This window comes from Thalassophryne amazonica, chromosome 13, assembly GCF_902500255.1.
Source record: "Thalassophryne amazonica chromosome 13, fThaAma1.1, whole genome shotgun sequence".
NCBI classification, from domain to species: Eukaryota; Metazoa; Chordata; class Actinopteri; order Batrachoidiformes; family Batrachoididae; genus Thalassophryne; species Thalassophryne amazonica.
In genome coordinates, this window is record NC_047115.1 from 94,562,168 (window position 1) to 94,582,566 (window position 20,399).

The 20,399-nt window shown below is 42.6% G+C and overlaps 1 protein-coding gene across 2 annotated transcripts in view; it reads right to left on the bottom strand.

Annotated features, from left to right (window-relative positions):
- The window catches only part of inpp5f (inositol polyphosphate-5-phosphatase F), a 105,564-nt gene extending 86,673 nt beyond the window's left edge, over positions 1 to 18,891 (bottom strand). The window contains exon 1 of one of the 2 annotated variants that reach the window (XM_034184163.1): positions 18,490 to 18,891. In XM_034184163.1, the coding sequence (XP_034040054.1) occupies positions 18,490 to 18,586 (97 nt within the window). In that variant the 5' untranslated portion in view covers positions 18,587 to 18,891. The remainder of the gene's footprint in view (positions 1 to 18,489) is intronic. The other variant, XM_034184164.1, reaches the window with a different exon arrangement.
- Between the last annotated feature and the right edge of the window lie 1,508 nt (positions 18,892 to 20,399).

Sequence of the window (20,399 nt, forward strand, 5' to 3'; positions counted from 1 at the left end):
ACTATTATTCTGAACACTACTGTAAGTGGGGATACAAAATATCCTCATACAAAATCAACAGTAATGATAAAAATAACTAACGCAAACAGAGCTATGGTATCGGAATAGTATTGGAATCGGCAGATATTCGAATTCAGGTCGGGAATCGGAATAGAAGTAAAAAATGTGGGTCGTTGCATCCCTAGATTTACATGTGCTATACTAAGGGGTTCCATTACTTAAGCGACCCATTATCTTGAGTTTGATATTTTTATTTTAGTTTAAGTTGTAGAGATGTGCATTCAGTTTTGAATTTAATGAAAAGAATGTCATACATTTTAATGTAGAGAAGTGTGAACTACTTTTTGTGTTGATGACATACACAAGTTAAAATGTATAAAAGCCCAATGTTTTATAGGTACTGCATCCAATGTGTTTTTACTTCCTAACATCAGTATTGTATTGGCCCCTGAAAATCCCTTTCACTCAGGCTCAAGAAAAAGGAATTCAGCAAACTGACCTTTTAGCTCATCAAAAAAAACCAAAAAAAAAAACACAGACATCAGTTTTTGCCAGTAGTATGCCTACAATGTTTAATGAATTCCCCCCCCCCCCCCTCCCTTTTCAAACCACTCTGGGAATTCAGATGCAAAGTAAGGTCACCAAGTCATGTATTCATTTGGCAGTGTGGTGAGTGCTCGGATTTGTAAATGGATTGGCCCTGCCCCTCCGACATGCGATAAGTGAATGACAAATACCGGACCAGATACTGATACTGGAGCAGATCAGCCCCATCACTAAAAAGTAAAAACATTAAAAAAAAAATGTTTTTTAAAGTGTAAAACTCTAAGATTTCCCCCCCGATGTTTGCATGTCCCTGCTTTGGTAATTTTCAAACATACGAGGTCTATTAGAAAAGTATCCGACCTTATTATTTTTTTCAAAAACCATATGGATTTGAATCACGTGTGATTACATCAGACATGCTTGAACCCTCGTGGGCATGCGAGAGTTTTTTCACGCCTGTCGGTTACGTCATTCGCCTGTGGGCAGTCTTTGAGTGAGGAGTCATCCACCCGCTCGTCGATTTTTTTCATTGTTTAGGAATGGCTCAGAGACTGTTGCTTTGTTTGATAAAAAATTTTTCAAAACTGTAAGGCACAACTGAGTGGACACCATTCGATAAATTCAGCTGGTTTTCGGTAAAAATTTTAACGGCTGATGAGAGATTTTGGTCTGGTAGTGTCGCTTTAAGGACAGTCCACGGCGCCTGACGGCGATCTGCGCTTCGAGGCGGCGGCGTCTCGCCGTTTCAAGTTGAAAACTTCCACATTTCAGGCTCTGTTGACGCAGTAAGTCGTCAGAGAACAGAGAACTTTCAGAAGAAGTCGGCATGAGGAGTTTATTCGGACATTCCATTGTTAACGGTCATTTTGTAATGAAAGAACGTGCGGGCAGAGTCGCATGTCGGGCTGGACCCGACAGCGGGGGGTCGCGGCAGGAAAAACACCTCCGTTGGAAATCTTAACGGGCAAGTTGGAACATGCCCAAGCTGTTAAACAATTTCTCAGTTACTCACTTGTTGAAAGCCATTAAAAGCCGCCTGAATTCTACAAATGGTTTTCAACACGGAGGTGTTTTTCCTGTCGCGGCGCACACAGATTTGCCGAGTCGTCACGGAAACGACTCGGCGAATTTGCGCGTACGTCTTTCATTAAAAAAATGTCCTTAAACAGTGGAATGTCCGCATAAATTCCTCATGCCGGCCTCTTCTGAATCTTCTCTGTTCTCTCACGATGTCCTGGGTGAATTAAGCCTTAAATTAGGATGTTTTCAGCTCGAAACAGGCCGACGACAGCGCCTGGAGGCGCTGCAGGACGTCCCGCTCCGTGGGAAGTCCTTACACCGACAGAAACACCCCATAATCTCTCATCAGCCGTTAAACTTTTCACAGAAAACCAGCTTAATTTCTCGAATAGTGTCCACTCAGATATTCCTCACAGGTCCAGAAAAAATTTTGATAAAGCAACGCGCGCCGTCTCGAGCAGCGTGTGAAACAAAGGAATTCAGCCGAGAGGGTGGGACCACATCTCACTCAAGGCCTGCCCACAGGGAAATGACGTCACCGACACGCGTGAAAAAACTCACGCATGCGCACGAGGGTTCAAGCATGATTGGTGTAATCGCATGTCATTCAAATCCATATAGTTAAAAAAATAAATAAAAGGGTCGGTTTATTATCTAAGAGACCTCATACATACAGTCAGATTTGGAACAGGGAGACAATTCATTGTTTTAAATTTTGCATCTGTACACTGCCACAATGGATTTGAAATGAAACATGTTTTTGTAGTGCAGACTTTCAGCTTTAAGGCATGGAGTTTAACAAAAGTATCCCTTTAACCATTTACAAATTACAGGTATTTTTATACACATTCCCTCCAATGTCACAGGCCATAGGTAATAGAACACACTAACTATAAGGATTATTGGTAACATAACATTTAACAAAATTTTGACTATTAGAGAAAAAATTACTCATAACCATCCCAAAGATGTATCGTTATCTTTGGCTGCTTTCAGTGATGCCGGTATTTGGTTAGACTCTTTCTCTCCGGTTGTTCTGTCTGAGTTATTTTCATTGGTTGCTTTGTCCAAACCATCGGCATGTTTATTGGACCCCATTCCTGCCAGGCTGCTCAAGGAAGTCCTACCATTATTTAATGCTTCAATCTTAAATATGATCAATCTATCTTTGTTAGTTGGTTATGTACCACAGGCCTTTAAGGTGGCAGTAATTAAACCATTACTTAAAAACCCATCACTTGACCCAGCTATCTTAGCTAATTATAGGCCAATTTCCAACCTTCCTTTTCTCTCAAAGATTCTTGAGAGGGTAGTTGTAAAACAGTTAACTGATCACCTGCAGAGGAATGGTCTATTTGAAGAGTTTCAGTCAGGTTTTAGAATTCATCATAGTACAGAAACAGCATTAGTGAAGGTTACAAATGATCTTCTCATGGCTTCGGACAGTGGACTTATCTCTGTGCTTGTTCTGTTGGACCTCAGTGCTGCTTTTGATACTGTTGACCATAAAATTTTATTACAGAGATTAGAGCATGTCATAGGTATTAAAGGCACTGCGCTGCGGTGGTTTGAATCATATTTGTCTAATACATTACAGTTTGTTCATGTAAATGGGGAATCTTCTTCACAGACTAAAGTTAATTATGGAGTTCCACAAGGTTCTGTGCTAGGACCAATTTTATTCACTTTATACATGCTTCCCTTAGGCAGTATTATTAGACGGTATTGCTTAAATTTTCATTGTTACGCAGATGATACCCAGCTTTATCTATCCATGAAGCCAGAGGATACACACCAATTAGCTAAACTGCAGGATTGTCTTACAGACATAAAGACATGGATTACCTCTAATTTCCTGCTTTTAAACTCAGATAAAACTGAAGTTATTGTACTTGGCCCCACAAATCTTAGAAGCATGGTGTCTAACCAGATCGTTACTCTGGATGGCATTTCCCTGATCTCTAGTAATACTGTGAGAAATCTTGGAGTCATTTTTGATCAGGATATGTCATTCAAAGCGCATATTAAACAATTATGTAGGACTGCCTTTTTGCATTTACGCAATATCTCTAAAATTAGAAAGGTCTTGTCTCAGAGTGATGCTGAAAAACTAATTCATGCATTTATTTCCTCTAGGCTGGACTATTGTAATACATTATTATCAGGTTGTCCTAAAAGTTCCCTAAAAAGCCTTCAGTTGGTTCAGAATGCTGCAGCTAGAGTACTGACGGGGACTAGCAGGAGAGAGCATATCTCACCCGTGTTGGCCTCTCTTCATTGGCTTCCTGTTAATTCTAGAATAGAATTTAAAATTCTTCTTCTTACTTATAAGGTTTTGAATAATCAGGTCCCATCTTATCTTAGGGACCTCGTAGTACCATATTACCCCATTAGAGCGCTTCGCTCTCAGACTGCGGGCTTACTTGTAGTTCCTAGGGTTTGTAAGAGTAGAATGGGAGGCAGAACCTTCAGCTTTCAGGCTCCTCTCCTGTGGAACCAGCTCCCAATTCAGATCAGGGAGACAGATACCCTCTCTACTTTTAAGATTAGGCTTAAAACTTTCCTTTTCGCTAAGGCTTATAGTTAGGGCTGGATCGGGTGACCCTGGACCATCCCTTGGTTATGCTGCTTTAGACGTAGATTGTGGGGGGGTTCCCATGATGCACTGTTTCTTTCTCTTTTTGCTCCGTATGCATCACTCTGCATTTAATCATTAGTGATCGATCTCTGCCCCCCTTCACGGCATGTCTTTTTCCTGGTTTTTTCCCTCAGCCCCAACCAGTCTCAGCAGAAGACTGCCCCTCCCTGAGCCTGGTTCCGCTGGAGGTTTCTTCCTGTTAAAAGGGAGTTTTTCCTTCCCACTGTTGCCAAGTGCTTGCTCATAGGGGGTCGTTTTGACCATTGGGGTTTTTCATAATTATTGTATGGCCTTGCCTTACAATATGGAGCGCCTTGGGGCAACTGTTTGTTGTGATTTGGCGCTATATAAGAAAAAAGTTGATTGATTGAGTTGATTGATAACATCATGCATTGGGATTGGGATTAGGCAGGATACCCTTCCTGACGCAAGTGCAGTTTTATCTGGAGAAACGCACATAGCCCCTGATCTTCGTACGGGGTCCCCCCATTCAAGTGCTAATCAGGACCTACTCTGCTTTGCTTCTGATGATGGGATCAGATTTACACAAGCAGAGAGGCTGCACACAGTAAACACTGTAAAATACCTCTGTGCTATGTGAAATATCTGCCTTATGTGAACTATGTCCTAGCAGTTAAGATGACAGTAATAGCTGCCATGCAGGGGCCATAGGCCATAAGCTTTTAGAAGAATTTATATTAAAATTTTAACCTCTTGAGACCCTGCTTCCAAATGCAGGGACATCATTTTCTTCTAAAACCTAACTGCTGTTCAAACTTGGGTCTTAGGAGGTTAAGAGAAATGAATATAACAGAGACATACCATTACCATCCATGCTTGAAAATTATACCGTGTTATAAATTTTAGGTCCCACTGCCCAGCCCTACTCAACCGTACAAAAAGTGCAGCTACTCATGTTAAAGAAAAAACAGTCCAGCGTAATCTCTTTGAAGAAAAAAAGAGATATTTCAATTTAGTACAATTTCTAAATCTTCAGCAAAGTTTGGAGTCACAACATGGGTGTGGGCAAAACTCAGCCGACACAAGGAAAACAGGATACTGCGCACTGGTGACAGATAACCCATAGTGGTGAAAATTAGAAAAATGTGAATGGTGTGTACAGGGGTGGAGAGCATCAACTGTAAGCAGCGACAGACAATGACTATTCCTGTTCCACAAGCCAGACTAATTCATGTAGAAGGGGACTTTCTGATTCTGCTCCATGGGAGGGTCTGAGAAGAAACGCTGAAATAGTAACACAGCTTGACGTACAACTGTGTAATAGCATGGAAATACTCAGTGTTAGCCCGAGAGAAGTGGAAACCTCGTGAGGAGTGGAAACCCTTTTTCCAATTAAATAATGAAAGAGTGGTGCAACTAAAAACCTGTTCAAGATGGGTGCACAGCCACACAGCGTACACTGGCATGCACCACGGCACACACGTCCATCAAGTGTAGATCTAATGAAGTTTTTTTAATTATATCCAGTTGTTCAGGTGGGAATATTTTAATTAACACAGCTTAAAGTATTCATTTAATTCACAAATGACTAATTTTAACAGGTAAGTGGGCACAAGAGCACCAGTATTCAATTCCTGTAATGTGAACAGGCAACATTTACACACCCACCCCCCCACCCCCACTCAGAAAACACACAGATGGGCCCCATCACAATCGTATATTTGCATTAATGTTAGATGTTGCACCGGGTTAATTTGATTCTGCTATCAGTAATAATACTGACGAGATCAGGAAAGTCACTGTGAACTGAATTGCATGTGTACCAGCTGGTGGGTTTTGACTGGCTGGTTTGAGGGCGTGTGGCGCGGAGTGATTGGTTGAGTGTATGAGTGAGGCGGGGTTTCAGGGCTTGGCACCACTGAAGAGAGGATGCGGAAGTGGAGACGGCGATGCTTTGATGGGGGGGGGAGGCTCCGTCAAAGACAGAACGAAGAAGATGCTATTCATATGGCGGAATGCTGAGAGTTTTCACCCGAGGGGGTTCCCAGAGTGTTTTGCCTATCCGGTCCACCTTGATTCAGGATGTTTGGTTTCAACTCAGCCCTACTGAATTCAGAGAGGCTTAGGATAAGGATCTGATTACTATCAGGATTCTGATAGTAAGTTGATCTGGCCTGCTGAGAATGCTTGGAATCCATAAGTCTCGAACCGTCCGTACCATCTGCAGGGAGATCCACAACCGACATATTCAGTCATACATTGTTTATCAATGTTGGGAACCTTGGAGCCTAGGTATCAGAGGAAGTGGAGTCAAAAGATCAGTTAGTGCATGCTTACAACTGCACCCAAAACGAAGCAACTGGTTACTCGCCGTACTTGTTGCTGTTTGGTAGGGAAGCCCGTTTGCCAATTGACATCTGTTTTGGTGTGTTAGATGAAAGCTTAAAATCAGTGTCATTTCAGTAGTACGTCAGTCCAGGCGAGAGGAACTTATGAAGCAAAAATAACTTGCCATGCAGGCCAGTCCCCGGCCTGCAGTGCAGAATCCACCGATAGTCTGCTTTGAGTGTGTTGAAACATCTCCAGCCACCAGGTGGTGCATGGACACGTCACAACAAACCTTGCGGTTACAGCAAACCTCAACACAGAACACACAAACAATGTGTAGATTGTAAAACACAGCCACAGCCAGCACGTGGAATCAGGCTACCTGATTAATGTGTTGGAATCTGCCGTATCTCTCCTCAACCTGCCTCGTTGGTGTCTCCACCCTCCAGACATACCCATACCTCCAGCCGTTCTGAATGCCTCTGTCTCCCCACTCGCTGTCGTCAGGTACTCCCGTCTCGCTGTCTGTGCGTTCTACCGGCTCTCCACCACAGTGACTCAGCATCTCCTCCATCTGTTCACCCACCAACAGTTTGGCGACCACTGCCGAGTTCGTGTCCGAGGTCAGAGTTCTCTGTGCCGAGTTCAAACTTCTCTCAGTTAGCTCAGTCTGAGAGAGTAAAGGTGTTCTCTCTTCAATGGAACTCCCTGTTGAAGTGCACCCATCTCCACTTCCGTGTCCTCTCTTCAGTCGGTGCCAAGCACCGAAACCCCACCAACTCATACACCAATCACTCTGCACCACACGCCCTCAAACCAGCCAATCCAAACCCACCAGCTGGTACATGTGCAATTCAGTTCAGTGACTTTCTTGATCTCAATCCAATATTGACCCGATATATCTGATTAAGTTGGGATGGGGCAACAAAAGACTGCGAAAGTTGATGAATGCTCAAAGAACACCTAATTGGAAACAGGTCAGTGTCATGATTGGGTACAAAAGGAGCATCCCCAAAAGGCTCAGCCATTCACAAGCAAAGATGGGGCAAGGATCACCACTTTGTGAACAACAGCTTCTGCCTCTGCTTGGAAGGTGAGTTCAAACCAGCTTCCCTTCCTCCCCTTCGGGACTAACCTGGGGAGACAACTGACTGAACTAGAGCCTACCATTGGCTCAACCAGATCAGAAACCATACTACCTGGGTCAGGAACCTGGACAGGATCAAGTGTGTTATTAGGCTGAGATAACTGTACGAGCAAATCCGGGTGGGTCGCCACTTGGTCCAAATGCTCAACCTGATACTCTAGGCCTGGATACTGCCTCATACTCGGAATCAGAGGACTGGTCCTCTCCATCCTAGCCACCTCCCTCGGACCCTTCCTCAGAAGTTGCGGCACTCGCGTGAATACCCCTTGTTAGCACTCCCCGTCACTATCATCCGCTGGCAGTCTCAGTCTCAGTGTGATCTTGAGGAGTGTGTACAAATTGGCTACAGAGGCAGCCGACAAGAACCATCAGCATAATAAAAGAGCCAATAATCAGCATGTCCGAGAGCAAGTTTCGGATAAAGGGTCTGGATCGGGTATTATGAGGAACTTTAGAGTTACAGGACGGCATAAGTTAAAGGGTAGATGGAAACCGTGGGCATACCGGATCATGGAGAAGCTACCCAACTTACAGTGTATAAGATCAAACCAGAGAGAGGTTTGGGGATAGAGAAGCTGGTCTATCGGAATCATCTGCTACCGACTGGTTACCTTGTGAGACTGCCAGCGGATGATAGTGACGGGGAGTGCTAACAAGGGGTAGTCACTCGAGTGCCATGGCCTCTGAGGAAGGGTCCGGGGGAGGTGGCTATGGATGGAGAGGACCAGTCCTCTGATTCAGAGTATGAGGCGGTATCCAGGCCTAGATATATCGGGTCAATATTGGAATGAGATCAGGAAAGTCACTGAACTGAATTGCACATGTACCAGCTGGTGGGTTTGGATTGGCTGGTTTGAGGGCGTGTGGTGCAGAGTGATTGGTGTATGAGTTTGGTGGGGTTTTGGTGCATGGCACCGACTGAAGAGAGGACGCAGAAGTGGAGACGGGCGCGCTTCAACGGGGAGTTCCGTTGAAAAGAGAACACCTTTACTCTCTCAGACTGAGCTAACTGAGAGGAGTTTCAACTCGGCACAGAGAACTCTGACCCCGAACAAGAACTCGGCAGTGGTTGCCAAACTGTTGCTGTGTGAACAGACGGAGGAGATGCTGAGTCACTGTGGCGGAGAGCCGGTAGGAACGCCAGACGGTGAGACAGGAGTACCTGACGACAGCGAGTGGGGAGACAGAGGCATTCAGAGCGGCTGGAGGTATGGGTATGCCTGGAGGGCGGAGACACCAACGAGTAGGTTGAGGAGAGATACGTTGTTTACACATTGTGTTGCTACACATTGTTTGTGTGTTCTGTGTTGAGGTTTGCTGTAACCACAAGGTTCGTTGTGACGTGTCCATGCACCACCTGGTGGCTGGAGACGTTTCAACACACTCAAAGCAGACTATCGGTGGATTCTGCGCTGCAGGGGACTGGCCTGCATGGAAAGTTATTTTTGCTTCGTAAGTTCCTCTCGCCTGGACGGCATGAGTACCAGACTGGACTGTGTGAATGTGTGTGTGTGTGTGGGCTCAGGTTGTGGTACGTTCAAGGAGGAACAGAAAAGGGGGATGTGAGATTTTAAGAGCTAGGAATAATTAAGTGTGGTTTTGTTTTTATTGGTATGACATGTTTGCATTTCAGCAAACAAAGGGAATTATTTGTGGGTTTGTTAATGTTGTATTTTTTGTGTTAATGAATTAAATAAAGGAATATTATATGTTGGCAACAAATGTTTCATCTCTGAATCAAAGTTCACTTACAAGGATGTTGTGAAGGGCCCAATACCCTAAGCGGAGAATGGACCCAAAGCACCCTCCCATTCTGAAGCATGGGTATTACAGAGTGGTGGTAAGGGTGCTACATAAAAATGGAGGCACTGCTGGGATCTAAATTGTTCAACTGTGGTTGGCTGGTAGTCTTAATGGTGTAGATTTTCAGAGAATAGGAACTTGTTGCCATTTTTAATCAAACAAGGGTTTAATCATCATTTTCGATCCCCTAAGATGAAGTTGTAGGTTTTCATACGGGAAAGCGCTACTCGGGCAAACTAGCATTAATAGTTAGCGTGACCCAACCTGACCGGGTGGTTGCTGTGTTAAGGTCATTAGGAATGATACTACTTCTGAAGCATGGGTATTATAGAGTGATGGTAAGGATACTATATATATATATATATATATATATATATATATATATATACACACACACACACACACACATATACATACAGTGGCAGGTAAAATAAGTATTGCGCATATCACCATTTTTCCCAGTAAATATATTTCTAAAGGTGCTACTGACATGAAACTGTCACCAGATGTTAGCAACAATCCAAGTAATCCACACATACAAAGAAATCAAACTATAGATGTTCCTAAATTAAGTCATGTGAAATAATGTGAAATGACACAGAACAAAAGTACTGATGACTTGAAGAAAGGAAGTTGTAAAAATGCATGGAAAGCACACTTACCATGCAAGACTCCATTGCTGAACAAAAACCATGTTGAAGCGCATTTAAATTTTCCTGCAGAACATTTAGACAAGCCTGTGAAATACCAGGAGAATATAGTCTGGTCACATGAGACCAAAACTGAACTCACACACTAAACACATCACACCAACAATGAAGTTTGGAGGTGGAACATCATGGTCTGGGGCTGTTTTTCAGCATATGGCACTGGAAAAATTCATATAATTGAAGGAAGGAAATGGACATTCTCAGGACTCCCCCTAAGCAATGGAAACGTGGCACGCCACCAGGTTGTTACATTCTTTGCACCATCATGTCGATTTTCACGTTTAGGGTGTTCACTCTCCGTTTTGTCTGATAATTTTGCTAAAATATATTGAAATTTGTTGGTTTGCAGCAACACAGAGTGATTTCTGTTGTCTCCATTGATTTCCTGTGTAAGCTCACAAAGTAGGCATTCAATTCAATGTGCAAGACTCGCATGTCATTGGCCTGGTTAAGGATCACTCAAAAAATAAAGCACTGTTATTGGTGGAATCTCATAAAGCGGGAATCTCATAAGGCAGGCATCTCGCGATGGTTCAACATCCAAGACTTGCATGTCATTGGTCTGGTTAATCGTCATACAAAAAACAAAGCACTGCTATTGGTGTGCATAGCCGACATCATGGTTTAAGAGCACCATTTCTGTGAAGAAAGTTCACAAACATCTTCAGGTGACCCTCTGTTCACATGAATCATGGGGAAGCACAAGTGGGAAACAAAACCTGCAGATCAGAAGACTATTTTGTTGTTTTTTGTGCCATCTCAGACGGTACCCACCGTCCATAAAACAGAACCATCGGAACCCCCGGGATGCTGCGCTCAGCGCCCGCGGCGGGGAGGAGGGAAGCCGAGCAGACCGGAGAAAAAGGGTGACCATGAATACAAAATGGGAAAAAGCTCAAAATTAATTTATTAGCATACAAAAAAAAAAAAAAAAGCACACATCATACACAAATACAACAATAACAGCAGACTGATACTTGCACAGACATTTATTTGCTGATTGTTTATTTTATTTTGTTGTTATTGTCTCGTTCTTTTCAAATCCTGTGGGCAACCAAGCAGGATCTTTTTTTTTAGATGATGTTTATGTTTTTCGTAGTCTCTTCTGCCTATGGCGTTACAGGAAATGGTTGCCATTGGTATTTTCTTTAAAAAGGCAAAGTGCTACAGCTTCTCCTGTGTTTGAATAAAAAAAAACAAAATCCTCTGGTGACAATCAAATTAATCCGGTTAATTATTCTATCAGGAGATTATATATATATATATATATATATATATATATATATATATATATATATACATATATATTCATTTGCGGATTAGCTTTTCAGATAACTTGTCTCTACTGGTGGTTGGCTCTCAATGCGGTATTGTATCACTTCCTGTTCCGGAGCACAGCGGTGTTTTGATGTATCTGTTAGCTGTTTAATCTGCGCAGTTAGATTGATCTAGTTAACTAGATAACGATTTGCTTCACAGTGTAATCTTCACGTGCCTTAACTAAAGCACTCCCTCTGCTGAATCACCTCTAAATTATTTACACATTATTCACTTTGTGTGTTTTTAGGAATCCGCTAGCTTAGCGCAGCTACTAGCTCTTAGCCGGTTTAGCATGGTGGCTTCTCCTGTCTCTCCCGCACTTTTCTGCTCTGGGTGTGAAATGTTTAGTTATTCTTCGGCCTCCTTTAGCAGTAATGGTACTTGTAATAAGTGTAGCTTATTCATAGCTTTGGAGGCCAGGCTGGGCGAATTGGAGACTCGGCTCTGGACAGTGGAAAATTCTACAGCTAGCCAGGCCCCTGTAGTCGGTGCAGACCAAGGTAGCTTAGCCGCCGTTAACTTCCCTCTGGCAGATCCCGAGCAGGCCGACTGGGTGACTGTGAGGAGGAAGCGTAGCCCTAAACAGAAGCCCCGTGTACACCGCCAACCCGTTCACATTTCTAACCGTTTTTCCCCACTCGGCGACACACCCGCCGAGGATCAAACTCTGGTTATTGGCGACTCTGTTTTGAGAAATGTGAAGTTAGCGACACCAGCAATCATAGTCAATTGTCTTCCGGGGGCCAGAGCAGGCAACACTGAAGGAAATTTGAAACTGCTGGCTAAGGCTAAGCGTAAATTTGGTAAGATTGTAATTCACGTCGGCAGTAATGAAACCCGGTTACGCCAATCGGAGGTCACTAAAATTAACATTGAATCAGTGTGTACTTTGCAAAACAATGTCGGACTCTGTAGTTTTCTCTGGGCCCCTCCCCAATCGGACCGGGAGTGACCATGTTTAGCTGCATGTTCTCCCCTGAATTGCTGGCTGTCTGAGTGGTGTCCAAAAAAATGAGTGGGCTTCATAGATAATTGGCAAAGCTTCTGGGGAAAACCTGGTCTTGTTAGGAGAGACGGCATCCATCCCACTTTGGATGGAGCAGCTCTCATTTCTACAAATCTGGCCAATTTTCTTAAATCCTCCAAACCGTGACAATCCAGGGTTGGGACCAGGAAGCAGAGTTGTAGTCTTACACACCTCTCTGCAGCTTCTCTCCCCCTGCCATCCCCTCATTACCCCATCCCCGTAGAGACAGTGCCTGCTCCCAGACCACCAATAACCAGCAAAAATCTATTTAAGCATAAAAAATTCAAAAGAAAAAATAATATAGCACCTTCAACTGCACCACAGACTAAAACAGTTAAATGCTGGTCTATTAAACATTAGGTCTCTCTCTTCTAAGTCCCTGTTAGTAAATGATATAATAATTGATCAACATATTGATTTATTCTGCCTTACAGAAACCTGGTTACAGCCAGATGAATATGTTAGTTTAAATGAGTCAACACCCCCGAGTCACACTAACTGCCAGAATGCTCGTAGCACGGGCGAGGTGGAGGATTAGCAGCAATCTTCCATTCCAGCTTATTAATTAATCAAAAACCCAGACAGAGCTTTAATTCATTTGAAAGCTTGTCTCTTAGTCTTGTCCATCCAAATTGGAAGTCCCAAAAACCAGTTTTATTTGTTGTTATCTATCGTCCTCCTGGTCGTTACTGTGAGTTTCTCTGTGAATTTTTGTCTGACTTAGTGCTTAGCTCAGATAAGATAATTATAGTGGGCGATTTTAACATCCATACAGATGCTGAGAATGACAGCCTCAACACTGCATTTAATCTTTATAGACTCAATTGGCTTTGCTCAAAATGTAAATGAGTCCACCCACCACTTTAATCAATATCTTAGATCTTGTTCTGACTTATGGTATGGAATTGAAGACTTAACAGTATTCCCTGAAACTCCCTTCTTCTGATCATTTCTTAATAACATTTACATTTACTCTGATGGACTACCAGCAGTGGGAATAAGTTTCATTACACTAGAAGTCTTTAAGAAAGCGCTGTAACTAGGTTTAAGGATATGATTCCTTCTTTATGTTCTCTAATGCCATATACCAACACAGGCAGAGTAGCTACCTAACCGCTGTAAGTGAGATAGAGTATCTCGTCAATAGTTTGACATCCTCATTGAAGAACAACTTTGGATGCTGTAGCTCCTCTGAAAAAGAGAGCTTTAAAATCAGAAGTGCCTGACTCCGGGTATAACTCACCAACTCGCAGCTTCAAGCAGATAACCCGTAAGTGGAGAGGAAATGGCGTCTCACTAATTTAGAAGATCTTCACTTAGCCTGGAAAAAGCGTCTGTTGCTCTATAAAAAAGCCCTCCGTAAAGCTAGGACATCTTACTACTCATCACTAATTGAAGAACATAAGAACAACCCCAGGTTTCTTTTCAGCACTGTAGCCAGGCTGACAAAGAGTCAGAGCTCTATTGAGCCGAGTATTCCTTTAACTTTAACTAGTAATGACTTCATGACTTTCTTTGCTAATAAAATTTTAACTATTAGAGAAAAAATTATTCATAACCATCCCAAAGACGTATCGTTATCTTTGGCTGCTTTCAGTGATGCCGGTATTTGGTTAGACTCTTTCTCTCAGATTGTTCTGTCTGAGTTATTTTCATTAGTTACTTCATCCAAACCATCAACATGTCTATTAGACCCCATTCCTACCAGGCTGCTCAAGGAAGCCCTACCATTATTTAATGCTTCGATCTTAAATATGATCAATCTATCTTTATTAGTTGGCTATGTACCACAGGCTTTTTAAGGTGGCAGTAATTAAACCATTACTTAAAAAGCCATCACTTGACCCAGCTATCTTAGCTAATTATAGGCCCAATCTCAACCTTCCTTTTCTCTCAAAATTCTTGAAAGGGTAGTTGTAAAACAGCTAACTGATCATCTGCAGAGGAATGGTCTATTTGAAGAGTTTCAGTCAGGTTTTAGAATTCATCATAGTACAGAAACAGCATTAGTGAAAGTTACAAATGATCTTCTTATGGCCTCAGACAGTGGACTCATCTCTGTGCTTGTTCTGTTAGACCTCAGTGCTGCTTTTGATACTGTTGACCATAAAATTTTATTACAGAGATTAGAGCATGCCATAGGTATTAAAGGCACTGCGCTGAGGTGGTTTGAATCATATTTATCTAATAGATTACAATTTGTTCATCTAAATGGGGAATCTTCTTCACAGACTAAGGTAATTTTGGAGTTCCACAAGGTTCTGTGCTAGGGCCAATTTTATTCACTTTATACATGCTTCCCTTAAGCAGTATTATTAGACGGCATTGCTTAAATTTTCATTGTTACGCAGATGATACCCAGCTTTATCTATCCATGAAGCCAGAGGACACACACCAATTAGCTAAACTGCAGGATTGTCTTACAGACATAAAGACATGGATTACCTCTAATTTCCTGCTTTTAAACTCAGATAAAACTGAAGTTATAGTACTTGGCCCCACAAATCTTAGAAACATGGTGTCTAACCAGATCCTTACTCTGGATGGCATTACCCTGACCTCTAGTAATACTGTGAGAAATCTTGGAGTCATTTTTGATCAGGATATGTCATTCAAAGCGCCATATTAAACAAATATGTAGGACTGCTTTTTTGCATTTACACAATATCTCTAAAATTAGAAAGGTCTTGTCTCAGAGTGATGCTGAAAAAACTAATTCATGCATTTATTTCCTCTAGGCTGGACTATTGTAATTCATTCTTATCAGGTGTCCTAAAAGTTCCCTGAAAAGCCTTCAGTTAATTCAAATGCTGCAGCTAGAGTGCTGACGGGGACTAGAAGGAGAGCGCGCATTTCACCCATATTGGCCTCTCTTCATTGGCTCCCTGTTAATTCCAGAATAGAATTTAAAATTCTTCTTCTTAGTTATAAGGTTTTGAATAATCAGGTCCCATCTTATCTTAGGGACCTCATAGTACCATATCACCTCAATAGAGCGCTTCACTCTCAGACTGCAGGCTTACTTGTAGTTCCTAGGGTTGTAAGAGTAGAATGGGAGGCAGAGCCTTCAGCTTTTCAGGCTCCTCTCCTGTGGAAACCAGCTCCCAATTCGGATCAGGGAGACAGACACCCTCTCTACTTTTAAGATTAGGCTTAAAACTTTCCTTTTTGCTAAAGCTTTATAGTTAGGGCTGGATCAGGTGACCCTAAACCATCCCTTAGTTATGCTGCTATAGACGTAGACTGCTGGGAGTTCCCATGATGCACTGAGTGTTTCTTTCTCTTTTTGCTCTGTATGCACACTCTGCATTTAATCATTAGTGATTGATCTCTGCTCCCCTCCACAGCATGTCTTTTTCCTGGTCTCTCCCTCAGCCCCAACCAGTCCCAGCAGAAGACTGCCCCTCCCTGAGCCTGGTTCTGCTGGAGGTTTCTCCTGTTAAAAAGGGAGTTTTTCCTTCCCACTGTCGCCAAGTGCTTGCTCACAGGGGGTCGTTTTGACCGTTGGGGTTTTTCTGTAATTATTGTATGGCTTTTGCCTTACAATATAAAGCGCCTTGGGGCAACTGTTTGTTGTGATTTGGCGCTATATAAATAAAATTGATTTGATAACTTTGAAAACAATTAGCGGGCCAATTAGCTTCTGATAAATTTAGTTGCGATAACTTTTAGACAGCTCACATATTTTTGTGGGCATAGCGAATAAACCTTAACAGTTAAAAACATTTGTAAAGTTTGAAATCAAAGATTTTAGTGCCTGCCTGTTACATGTTTTGTAGCAGACAGACAGCCAAGAGTGGTAGAGCTCCATCCTCTGTAGACAGAGGAGAGATGACTACCAGACAGAAAGGGAGGGAAGGAAAAAAAAAAAGATAATTTCTCTTCACACCATACAGGCCTGACGGTCATTTCACTGAAGTCTTGCACAGGCAGACAGTTTAGACTTATGGTAATAATTTTTAAAAACAAACTAATTCCGGACAGGTTATTGAAATTAACATCATGTCTGTTGTTTTACAAAGTGAAAATATCAGCTATATGTTTTAGTTTTAAAGTAATGCACTAATTTTGAAGGTTTTAGCATTTAGACACACACGCCGCATTGCATTATGGATACAATAGTTTCCTGATGTCAGTGGTTGCCTGGTCGGTATAACACACAGTTACTGAAACATGTGGTGGGTTTTACAAATAATCTGTATATGTAAATATGTGATTTTTTTTTTCATTTGTAAAAAAAGGCAATTTGAAAACTGAAAATTGTGTTTGTTAAGTCCTTCATCACTTTTAGCGAATGTGTGGCTGCTCACACTGCCATGAACACTGCCATCTACTGCCAGTAGATAGCAGTGTGAGTTTATTGATTTATCTACTGCCAGTAGATAGCAGTGTGAGTTTATTGATTTATATAATGTTGATTGTGGTAATGAACATTGTGGGACGTTGGCTACACCCTCTGGCCCAGGTGGGGATTTTATCTCCCCCAAGAGAGCCTTCATGGGTCCAGTCCAGTCCTACAGACACTTTGTACTTAATTGGAAGTGAAAGACCAAGTGTAGCTTTGTCCACAGCCATTTCCAATTCACACGTGCTGAGTCCAAATGCTGCAGTCAGCCACGTAGTTATGTGCCGCAGCTTTGCTGAGTGAAATGCTGGTTGTCTTCACACCCAAAAGATGTGGTGTTCAAATCCAACATATGTAGAAGTGCATATGCATACTTCAGGTTGTGGTCAAGGTTAGTGTATGGGGTTTGGGTGGAGGAAATGCATATATGTGGTAAAAAAAAATAAATAAATAAAAAACTATATGTGACCTATTACTACATATGAACTCACAAGTTGCACTGACCTAGCTGGTACATGGAGTGTCCAGGTACCAGAGCACTAGCAAGAGCTTGCATAATTTTATAGTACCCAAAAAAAACCTTTTGTTTGTCTTTTCCCCATCTGTCTGTCAGGTCTGGGAGCATGTGCTGAGGTCATGCAACATTGCATCCACGCCCAGTCAGACAACAGGTCCATCTCCACTTCTCAAAAGTGAAAAGTGGGCATAGCCTTGGCGTTGTCCTGTTGCTGGTCCTCAACACCTGTGTTTACTGGACCATGCCCAGAGAAGCATGCCACATGGTCAATGCAAGTGGCACTCATGATCTGAATATACTTACATAAATATTCAATTGAAACAAAATCATTTCGGCAGTATCTGGTAACAGTGGTAAGAACAAACACCTATGTTCAGGGACCATAAGCTCATCCCATGTGTTTCTCAATCTCAGGACCCAGAGACATTAATATCATTGTGAAGCTATATGAATCTCTCTGCAAACACAACACTTTCACTTCACACAGATACGAGCCTGATGGCAGAGTCCAGGAAGTCACTGAAATGACGTGTCTTAGGTTTTCACCAGGATGATCGCAAACCCAGACACTCCTGACTCCTTACTCTCCTTCTTAGGTTTTGGAATCAGGGACTCCACTGATTCCACAAAGATCACTGCAGTCAGTGAAGTCCAGGTCAGTAAACCTCTCCTTGCCAACAAAGGGAACTACAGTGAGCTGCTGGTTTCCACCGCCTAACTACCTAACCCCTGGTCCATTCAAATGCAGTTCTCTATGTTGAGACTATAAATCATCATGAGTCAAAATACGTTAAATCCAGTGGTGTGTGTGCCCGTTTAATGTCCGTGTGAAAGAATGGAGACTGTAATGTAAGCTCGAGTGTGTAACAGAAGACGTCGTAGTGTACTGGGGGTGTTGGCACTCCCACAACTACAACCAGATCCGTGACTTTTATTACGAACGTCTCAGTATTTTATCTCTTTGACACAGTCTCATAAATAATTTCATTCCACTTTGTACTCTTGGATCTGAAAAAATCACTACAGCAAAGTGAGTCAAGTTCATTCAGAGCCACAAACTGTCCGGATGTTTAAATATAAATGTTTAACTGAAGCTGTGATCCGGTGAATTCCGGTTCAGGACCTACCGGGTCTGAGAGACACGGCTCCGTCCTTTCGGCTGCACCACAGAGCCCGGTCACCACTCTGGACAATGTAATGGTCTTTGGCTTGAAACAGCTCCATGGTGGTGTTGCGCTCTAATTAGTTAGTGGCCGGCTGGAGAACTGGTTAGAGGTAAATATCAGGCGGAGCGCCGCTGGTTGGCCACGTTCAGCTCCTTCCACGCAGCTAGCTAGCTAGCTGGCTAACGAGGAGCTAGCAGCAGCCGAAAGCTGGTCGAATTCGTTTATCCTCCATGTAAACATCCTGACGATCTCACACGAGAGGAAAGTCCTTCCCGACAGTCAGGCTGAAGACAGTAAAGGTAAATACACATCAGTGAGCGAGAAAGCGACGCTGGAGCCGCTGCGGGAATGACGCTGCTGACGTCACCGGCGTTTCCTGTTCCAAACAAATAACACGTGACCATCTGGAATAGTTACGTCATCACTGAAGCCCAAACAAATGGCCTGTAGAATCATTAAGTTACTGATGACAGTTAACCAGCAAAGCGCCTCGAGGCAACTCTGTTGTGATGTGGTGCAATATAAATGAAAATGGTTTGAATCATATTTGTCTAATAGATTACAATTTGTTCATGTAAATGGGGAATCTTCTTCACAGACTAAAGTTAATTATGGAGTTCCACAAGGTTCTGTGCTAGGACCAATTTTATTCACTTATACATGCTTCCCTTAGGCAGTATTATTAGACGGTATTGCTTAAATTTTCATTGTTACGCAGATGATACCCAGCTTTATCTATCCATGAAGCCAGAGGACACACACCAATTAGCTAAACTGCAGGATTGTCTTACAGACATAAAGACATGGATGACCTCTAATTTCCTGCTTTTAAACTCAGATAAAACTGAAGTTATTGTACTTGGCCCCACAAATCTTAGAAACATGGTGTCTAACCAGATCCTTACTCTGGATGGCATTACCCTGACCTCTAGTAATACTGTGAGAAATCTTGGAGTCATTTTTGATCAGGATATGTCATTCAAAGCGCATATTAAACAAATATGTAGGACTGCTTTTTTGCATTTACGCAATATCTCTAAAATCAGAAAGGTCTTGTCTCAGAGTGATGCTGAAAAACTAATTCATGCATTTATTTCCTCTAGGCTGGACTATTGTAATTCATTATTATCAGGTTGTCCTAAAAGTTCCCTAAAAAGCCTTCAGTTAATTCAAAATGCTGCAGCTAGAGTACTGACGGGGGCTAGAAGGAGAGAGCATATCTCACCCATATTGGCCTCTCTTCATTGGCTTCCTGTTAATTCTAGAATAGAATTTAAAATTCTTCTTCTTACTTATAAGGTTTTGAATAATCAGGTCCCATCTTATCTTAGGGACCTCGTAGTACCATATCACCCCAATAGAGCGCTTCGTTCTCAGACTGCAGGCTTACTTGTAGTTCCTAGGGTTTGTAAGAGTAGAATGGGAGGCAGAGCCTTCAGCTTTCAGGCTCCTCTCCTGTGGAACCAGCTCCCAATTCAGATCAGGGAGACAGACACCCTCTCTACTTTTAAGATTAGGCTTAAAACTTTCCTTTTTGCTAAAGCTTATAGTTAGGGCTGGATCAGGTGACCCTGAACCATCCCTTAGTTATGCTGCTATAGACGTAGACTGCTGGGGGGTTCCCATGATGCACTGTTTCTTTCTGTTTTTGCTCTGTATGCACCACTCTGCATTTAATCATTAGTGATCGATCTCTGCTCCCCTCCACAGCATGTCTTTTTCCTGGTTCTCTCCCTCAGCCCCAACCAGTCCCAGCAGAAGACTGCCCCTCCCTGAGCCTGGTTCTGCTGGAGGTTTCTTCCTGTTAAAAGGGAGTTTTTCCTTCCCACTGTAGCGAAGTGCTTGCTCACAGGGGGTCGTTTTGACCGTTG